Source organism: Grammomys surdaster, unplaced genomic scaffold (genome assembly GCF_004785775.1).
Source record: "Grammomys surdaster isolate TR1022 unplaced genomic scaffold, NIH_TR_1.0 126391, whole genome shotgun sequence".
Classification (NCBI taxonomy): domain Eukaryota; kingdom Metazoa; phylum Chordata; class Mammalia; order Rodentia; family Muridae; genus Grammomys; species Grammomys surdaster.
This window is the reverse complement of record NW_021621185.1, coordinates 18,167,799-18,176,910: the sequence shown is the minus strand read 5'-3', so window position 1 is coordinate 18,176,910 and position 9,112 is coordinate 18,167,799. Positions and strand designations below refer to the sequence as shown.

At 43.3% G+C, this 9,112-nt stretch overlaps 1 protein-coding gene across 1 annotated transcript in view; it reads left to right on the top strand.

Annotated features, from left to right (window-relative positions):
- The window catches only part of Iqgap2 (IQ motif containing GTPase activating protein 2), a 266,744-nt gene extending 260,277 nt beyond the window's left edge, over positions 1–6,467 (top strand). The window contains exons 33-36 of the mRNA XM_028760064.1: positions 2,039–2,199; positions 3,907–4,044; positions 4,778–4,886; positions 5,532–6,467. Coding sequence (XP_028615897.1) covers positions 2,039–2,199; positions 3,907–4,044; positions 4,778–4,886; positions 5,532–5,645 — 522 coding nt within the window. The 3' untranslated portion in view covers positions 5,646–6,467. The remainder of the gene's footprint in view (positions 1–2,038; positions 2,200–3,906; positions 4,045–4,777; positions 4,887–5,531) is intronic.
- Positions 6,468–9,112: the final 2,645 nt, after the last annotated feature.

Here is a 9,112-nt window from a genome sequence, read left to right as displayed (position 1 = left end):
AGAGAGAGAGAGAGAGAGAGAGAGAGAGAGAGAGAGAGAGAGAGAGACTGACTGTCAGCACATATGTATCACAGTGTCTGCATGGAGGAGAAGAACCTTTTTGAGGCAGTTTCTCCTGTCTCTGCTGTGCAGAGTCCTTCAGGGTGGCTGGCCCACAGGCTTCCAGCCAACTCTGGTTCCCGCCTCCCACCTCACAGAAGGAGTGCTGCAACTACAGCTTCATGCTGCCACATCTGAGTTTTTATGTGGGTTCTGGGCCTCGAACACACATCAGTGGGCTTGCGTGGCAAGTGCTTTTACCTACTAAGACCTCTCTGCAGCCCTTACTGAATGACGTTTTAAACCTAGATCTGCAAGCTTAGTTTTAACACGACTCTCATAATCTCTGAGCAGGAAGACAAAAAAAAACCTGTTTGTTTTATTCTAGGAATTCTATTTAAGTCTATTTTGTTGTATTTCTAGGAATTCTATTTAAATCTAAGTACAGTTGTTTCTTGGTATCTGGAGGGAATTGGGTTTAGGATTCCAGCTGATAACCAGAGTCCATGGATGTTCAAGTCTCTTATATGAAATGCAGAATGTTTGCATGTGAGCTATTCACATCCTCCTGTGCATGTTTTATTAAAAAGTAAAATGCATCTTGCCATGTTGCCAAGACTGACTCACCCCTGGGCTCAAGCCGTCTTCCTGTCTCAGCCTCTGAAGTGGCTGAGAACGAGTGTGCGCCATCATGGTGGCATATACTCTAAGTGTGTCCTTCCCATATACTCTACGTCATATCCCATATAGGATATAGATGCTTAAAATCCCAAATACACTCTAAGCGCTGTGTACATATGTGTCACCCTATGTGACTTAGGGAGTAATAGAAGGCTAAATATCCCCATTACAAAGACAGTTTTCTTTTTCCTCTATATTTTTAGTTCTTATTTGTTCAAATTCAGTGTGGAGCTGTAGAAACGGAGACTTAGTCAATTGTAAGTTTTCAGTCTTCAATCTTCTCAGGTCATGAGAGCCACCACTAAAGTGAGATAGATACTGTGTAAACATTAACTTAAGATATTTTTCAAAGAGGAAAGTTCAAAGCTGTCTGAAGAAATCACATTTCTCTAGCTAATGTTTCCTTTGTATTCCTTTTTCCTTTACTGACTCGGAGACAGTCTCTCCTGTTTTCCCACTTGCTCTCTAGTTTGTCAGCTCGTCCAGGAGCATGTTACTCTTCTAAACTGCTTGCCTTGGCCTCCCTAGTGCCGGGGTGACAAGGGGTGACAAGGGGTGCACCACCGTGCCTGATTCATCAGACCCAGGCCTTCATACATGCTGTCAAGCAGGCGCTCTACCAACTGAGCTATGTCCCAGCCTTTCGAGCCTTTTTGAAAGCATTTTTTAAAAACTATTAGGTGATTCTCAATTTGGGGTCAGGTGGTGTCTGTAAAGTGTGTGTTTATGTGTATCTGTGAAGTATTTGTGTGGTATGTGTGTGTGTGTCTGTGTGTGTGTCTGTGTGTGTGTCTATACTCTTCTCTGAGCAGGTCGATGAAATCCAGAGGTTAACACTGGGTGCTATTCTTCATAGCTCGCTACCGTATTTTTGAGACAAGTCTCTCCGGAACCTGAATCTCACAATAGTTTCAGCTAACTGCCTAGCCAAGGAGCCCCCAAGGTCTCTCTGTCCCTGCCCCCAAGCCCTGGGGCTACACATATGCACTACCATGCTGTAGGGATCTGAACTCAAGTCCTCTAGAAAGCACTTTACTGACTGATCCATCTCCCCAGCCCACTTCTCACTGAGGGGTTGGAAATAAACTTTAGTAACCTTCTTAAAATAAAAATTGGATGTTTTCCAGATCTGAAGCAGAAAGTGATAACAATGTGTTGTATTGTGTTAATATATATAATGAGGTGCCTGAGATAAACTATAATCAGCAGTTATACACTGGCCTGCTGCCTGCTTCTTCTTCTTCTAAAGTATCAGTCTTTACGAGAAGCAAGAAGCAGGCTCCCTTCAGCCCGTCATTACAGCCTTTACTTGTTGCAGGATATTCGAAATCAAAGAATCTACCGCAAGCTTCGAAAAGCTGAGCTGTCGAAACTTCAGCAGACCCTGAACGCACTTAATAAGAAGGCAGCGTTTTATGAAGATCAAATTAATTATTACGACACATACATCAAGACGTGTGTAGACAACCTGAAAAGAAAGTGAGTTCAGACGCCCTTGGTGTCCGTGCACAGTGCTGTGATTTGTTTGGGGAGAGACTACAGTACTGGTGGTGGCCTGGGTTGGTTTGGAACTGTTCGAGTTTGCTTTCGATTGCTGATAAAGACCATGACCAAAGCAGCTTGGGGAGGAAACGGTTTTATTGGCTTACATGTCCAATCCACAGTCCGTCAGTGAGGGAACTCTAATAGGAACCTGGAGGCAGGAAGTGAAGTGGAGAACACGGCGGGGTGCTGCTCACTGACTTGTTCCTAGTGCATTCTCAGCCTGCTTTCTCATAGAACCCAGGACCGCCAGCCTAGAGACAGTATCACCCACAGTGGGCTTGCCCACCCCCACCCCTTGTCCCCACCACCACCACCATTGATTACTAATTAAGAAAATGCCCTAAGGCTTGCCTCCTGCTGAGCTTATGGAGGTCTTTTCTCTACTGAGGTTTCCCAGATTGGCCTTAAAGTGACTTTAAGGTCTCAAATGACTTTAGATGAGTCAACTTGACATAAAAACTACCCAACACCTCTTTGTTTACTTGACTTGAGAATGTTTATGGTGAACAGGATTTTGTTTACTTGATAGTGTTAGATAAGCCAGGTATTTGCTAATTGCACAGAACAACTTAATAATCTAAATTTTAATGATTTAAAGTACTTTGTTGGTTCTTTTTTAAAGTCAGTACTGACACAATAAGCCAAATTTTGGCAGCTCTCGCTCATATATCCATTAGTATACAAATTATAGACTTTTTAAATATACAATATAATGACTCTCAGTGACAACTCTGTGCTGATAACTATTCTTATCACTAGACTGAGTCACTGCTGATTAAAGCTTAATTACCCATTTAAGTGTGTGATACAATGTTTCCAGATAACCTTCGTCTGCATAAAAAGCAGTAGGAAATGATACTGTGTAGGAAAAATCAATAGTATTACTCATGGGAAGTCTGAAGAAGAAAGATAATCTCCTCATCTCCTGACTCGGGCCCCCGTCTTCACTCATTTGCTTGAAGGCTGGGCAAGTCTTTTTTTAACACTCTATCCAAGAAGAAATCAATCAAGCAAACTTTCAGTCAAAAATGATCCCTAGGGGTTTGGCTTCACGAGGCAAGGCGTTCCAGACATGTTAAGCCATGAAGTCTGTAGTCCGAATGTGGGTTCTGAGTCTCTCTCAGTTTGTGATCTGGATTCTCTAATGTTTACCACAGAACTGAGAGTGCCATCTTCTCCAGTGTTACTATGAAAGCTAAATGAAATTACTTATAGCAAAGGAATGCATTGATTTCAAAGCACCGTGGAAACCACTCATTTTGGAAAATACAAACTGATATGTTTAAAGTATATATTTGGAACATAATATGTATAAAGTATATATTTGGAACAGGGCTAAATTAGTTTTATTAATACTTTTACTTTGGAACAAAAAGGTCATCATGTAATTACTCAAGAGCTACTTACAGTGACTTATAAGACAGACACTTAGTTTAGTATGCCCGAGAACACTTAGGAAAGCCACTTGGGTAGTGATTTCAAAGCATGGAGACCACTGTCACCTTCTATCACAGATCAGTACGGCCCCTCCCTGAACCCCCACTCCCACCCTCACCCTGTGAACAGTGGGGTCACTCTGGCCATGGTTGCTGCACTATCCAGAACGTCTTGACAACAGGCCGTCTGATCTCTTTTGCTCAGAAATTCTCGGAGATCAATTAAACTGGATGGAAAAACAGAACCCAAAGGAACGAAGAGAGTGAAGCCAGTGAGGTACACAGCAGCAAAGCTACACGACAAAGGCATCCTGTTGGGCATAGATGACCTTCAAACCAACCAGTAAGTGGAGGCCAGCATCTACTGAGAACACACCTGCCCTCCACTCGCACACAAGCTGACTAAGCATTCCTCGGTGGTCCTGGGGGGCTTGGAGGGTCTGTTTGTTCTAGCAGTGCTTTCCTACATTACAGATCATTAGTCTTACTCCCCCAGCACCCCAGCCGCACCCCACCGCCCAACCTTCAGCATCAGACACTGATGTGATCTATCCTGTGAAGGATGTGTACCCAGAAGTTATGTGTCCTAAGGTTTCTCCAGTGTATGGATACAAGGGTCTCTCTTGGTCCCTTCAAAAGAACTGAGTCAGAGCAGTGAGCATGAAAGGCTGCCTTTTGATCTTGGTACAAGAGTTACCTACAGTTACTAAACAGTGTTTATATTTCAAAACCACGAGCTGTGACAGCCCCTGCTCAGAACCACTTCCAACAGAGTGCTGAGAGTGTGTGAATTTAAGGTGGAAGGACCAACAGAAGCGATGGCGCATGGCCCCAGCAATGCAGGCACACCATGCATGCAGGAACACCATGCACAGGGATCCCACCTGCTAGTTCCTTTGTAATTAAAAAAAAAAAAAATCTAGCACAGATCCCAGCAGTGGAGGATGATGCAGAGTGTTTGGCTGGCTTGGGATCTCCACACTAGTCTGCTCACTGGTCCTTAGTTGAGGCTCTGCTAGTTTCTTTCTTCTAGGTTTACTTGTGATTGCACGCGTCTGACTGTTCCTCTTCAATAGGTTTAAGAACGTTATGTTCGATATCATAGCTACTGAGGACATGGGCATCTTTGACGTCAGATCCAAATTCCTCGGTGTTGAAATGGAAAAGGTGCAACTCAATATTCAGGTGAGCTGGGATTTTATACGAAGGCCATTGGGGCTCTCTGTGTGTCACACAGTACCTGACAAACAGTACTGCAAAAAGCCCAGCAGCCTGGGTCTAATTCCTGGAACTCAGAGGGTGGAAGGAGAGAACCTAACTTTCACAAGTTGTCCTGTGATCTCCACATGCATAGACACACAGACACACACGTTAACTGTAAGACTGGAATGAAAGTTGTGTCTGATATTAACTGGATAATAATTTTCTTTCATACAGTTTTTTTCCCAGTGCTGAAGCTCAAGCCCAAAAGCTCTCACACACAAACTAGCTCTGTACCCCCAAATTCTAACCGCAGTCCTCTCTATCATTAAGTCGCTTTCTTCCATGCAGGCCAATAATTCTCTAAGTGTGCCCTGACCACAGTACCACTCACTGTCTCTTATGAACTTGTTAAAATGCAACTCTCACCCCAGAGCTGTCACAGCAGAGTCCCCAAGCCTAGGGCGCAGGATCCCAAGTCCTAACTCACCTGTGTGTGTAAGCCAACTGATGCTTTAGAAGCCACGGTGGGATTATTGGATCAGCCAGGTCTATGTCGTCATTGATTCTTCTAGTCCATTCTTAAACAGTGACGTCACGCTGAGATGTCACCCTTGCCTCTGGTTCCAGGACTTACTTCAGATGCAGTATGAAGGGGTGGCCGTGATGAAGATGTTCGATAAGGTCAAGGTGAACGTGAACCTTCTCATATACCTGCTCAACAAGAAGTTCTACGGAAAGTGATGTGCTGTCTGCCGAGGGACTCGTGGATTCTCTGTCGCCTGCCTTGAGAAATGAGTTTGTCCAGTATTTTTGTTTTAAAACATGATTAAAATCATGGCTTATAAACATGTGATTTCTTTTAAGACCAAAACTGTTCTGAAGAATGTAGCCACGTGCCTTTTTGATAATTGGATACTGCAGCAGAGGGATAGACAAGATGGGCTGATCACATACACACACACACACACACAATACTGTGGCACAGGTACTCCATCTGAAAGTTCTGAACACCCTGTGATCTGTTTTAAAGTACGGGAAGAAAGTTTAGCTGACTAGGGACAAATGTATAAACCTATTTTCCTATGAAATTTTAAATGTCCCACTTAAATGATGTAATTCTTCATAGATTGTTTTCTATCTGTGGAGAAATAGAGATCTAATTAATTTGTAATGAATTATTTAGACATATAGTTCTAAGCCCTGTCTTCTGGGAACTATCAGTTTTAAAGAGAACTTTTGTGCAATTCAAAAATGAAGTTTTTATAAGTAATTGAAAGTGATGATACAATAATACTTTCTGTATAAAAGTATATATTTTATGTGATTTATTCAATTTGCTCAAAATGCACTACTGCCTCATGGAGAGGCACCTGTGTGAGGAGTCCCAGGAAACACAGTGAACAGTAGGTATATACCCCCACCTTCACCCTCACCATTTATTTGAAGACTTCAATTGTGCCTCTCAACTTTTTTGTAATGCTATCAAATCAGTATCTAGATGGTTTTTAAATGTATTCTTTGAAAATGGTTTTATGTAAAATAAATGTTACTTAATTACACGAATGTGGGTTTTTTAGGGTGTTTTACTAAGTCCAACTCACTTAGTGAGTAGAAGACTCTTGGTGGGGCTCTTCAGGGAAAGCAGCTGTGCAGATTAGGGTACAGAAGAAGCTGCTGTAGGAGGGACATAGAACCTCAAGTTCAACCATCCATAGGTGAGCTGATCCATAGGCAATCCAGAGATCCAGTCCACCCTGTACTTTCCACTGATCCCAACCAGAGGGGGTAGGGGGGGGAAGAAATTCAGGACAAAATGCTTTGAATTGCAAACGTCACTCTTGCCTACTTCCTGTTGGCCAACAGTAGGTTCCAGCCAGGTAGAGTCTCACCTCAGTCTGTTTTGTACGGTTATAAGGAAATGTGCTTGTGGCTGGGCACTTTGAAAGACAAAAATGATCATTTCAAGTTCTGGAGGGCTCTGAGCAGGGCAGCAGCAGCAGCAACTCAGTATTATATAATAGTACATGAGGAAGAAACAAACTACCCAGGGCACTCTTGCTTCGTAACAGTGTTTCTAAACCAGGGCTCAAACGACCCTTTCACAGGAGTCGCCTAAGACCATCAGAAAACACAATATTTACATTATGATCCATAACAGTATCATAAAAAATAGTTATGAAATAGCAGCAATATAATAATTGTATGGAGGGGGGGTCACCACAGCATGAAGAACTGTATTAAAGGGTCGCTGTTAGTATTCTGTCTAAACTCCACCTCCACAGTTATCTGGCAACACCCAGGTAAGCTCCTCCCCACAGTTACCTGGCAACAGCCAGGTAGGCCTACCCACTATAAAAGGGGCTGCTTGCCTCCTCCTCTCTCTCTTACTCTCTTGCCTCTAGCTTCTCTCTGCCCCCCTTGCCCTTCCCCCTTCCCTTCCACCTCTCTCCACGTGGTCATGGCCAACCTCTACTTCTCTTCTTTCTCTGCCATCTTCTGTTTCTCTCCCCCCACCTTTGCCCTCTTCCCTAAATAACCCCCCCTTGTGAAACCATCTGGTCTGCTGTTATCTGTTCTAAGCTTCGAGCCCCGAAGTCTAACAGTTGCAGCATTAGGAAGGCTGAGAACCAGTGCTTTATATACAACAACCCACTCTGCCCCTAATCCCTAATCCAGCCTCTTGAAGACATTTCTCCATTCATGAGGTTAGAGCTCCTATGGTTTAATGAACCCTTAAAGGTCCCACCATCTCTCAACATCTTTATGGAGACTCAGATGTCAAGATGGGTTCAATACGCAGATGGAGACAAGCTGCATCCGAAAAGTGGTGATCTCTAAGTAGGCAACTAAGTATCCAGTTAAAAGGAGTGAAGAAAGAATGATCTGTTGTTGAAAGAAACAGAAAGCAGAGTAGGAGTTTGGGCCCTTGGGCTAGACCTTCCCCAACACCTTCCTCATTTATTCAGCAGGCTTTATTTTCCTTAGGGATTGTAAAATCTGCTTATTAGAGAAAAATGAACTCAAGTTTAAACTCAACAGATTTTGGAAAATTCTCATAGGTTAAGTCCTATTCTTTTATAATTTATTTTAATTTTACGTGCATTGGTGGTTTGCCTATACATATGTCAGTGTATAAAGGTGTCAGATCTTGGAGTTAGACACTTGTAAGCTGCCATGTGGGTATTGGGAATTGAACCTGGGTCCTCTGGAAGAACAGTCAGTGCTCTTAACCACTGACCCATCTCTCCAGCCCCAGAATCCTCTATTTTTCATAGTTGTTTCAGACTACATTGGGTTCTTTTTTTCAATTTTAAAAATTTCTATGTATATGAGTGTTTTGACCTCATGCATGCATGTGCACCGTGTGCATGCCTGGTGTCCATAACTGTCAAAAGAGGGCACCAGACCCCTTGGCACTGGAGCTATGGATAAGCCATTGTGTGAGAACTGGGAATTGAACCTGGGTCCTCTGCAAAAGCAACAATTGCTATGAACTGCTGAGCCATCTCTCCAGCCCCAAGCAACATGTATTCTTGACAAATACTGCAGAACAATCCTATCAAAACAATTGATAACTATGGGAGTGGTTTGTTTGTGTTGTTTTGTTTCACTTACACATCATTAGCCTTAATGTGACTCTTAGTAGATGAAATCTGATAAGTTTCAGCTTAAGAACAAACTTTCCTCTTCCTACCACCAGTATTGGAAGAGGATCTTAAGTTTCCATTGCTGTGAACAGACACCATGACCAAGGCAACTCTTACAGCGTGTTTACACATGTCTGTGGGGTTGTGCTTGCCTCTGCATACACGTGTGGAACCAGAGGGTCAGCTTCGAATGCCTTCCTCTATCACTGTTCCATCTTGTTTTTTGAGACAGGGTCTCTCACTGAGTCTAGAGCTTGCCTGTTAGCTCTGTTGGCTGACTAGGCCTAGGCTTCCCTGTGACTCCCCACTGTCCTTCCCGGCACTGTGATGACAGGCATGCAGCACTATGCCGGGCTTCTGCATGGGTACTGGCACTGGTTCTCTACTTCTCATGCTTGTGCAGGAAGCCCTTTCCCCCACTGAACCATCATCTCCCCAGCCCCCGCCTGACTTGCCTTTGTAGGCCACTAGCACTAAACAATTGAAACTATAAGCTTTTCACAAAGCTGGTGCCTATATTTCTATATGATCATGTTTCCACTATTATAAAAACATCTTTAG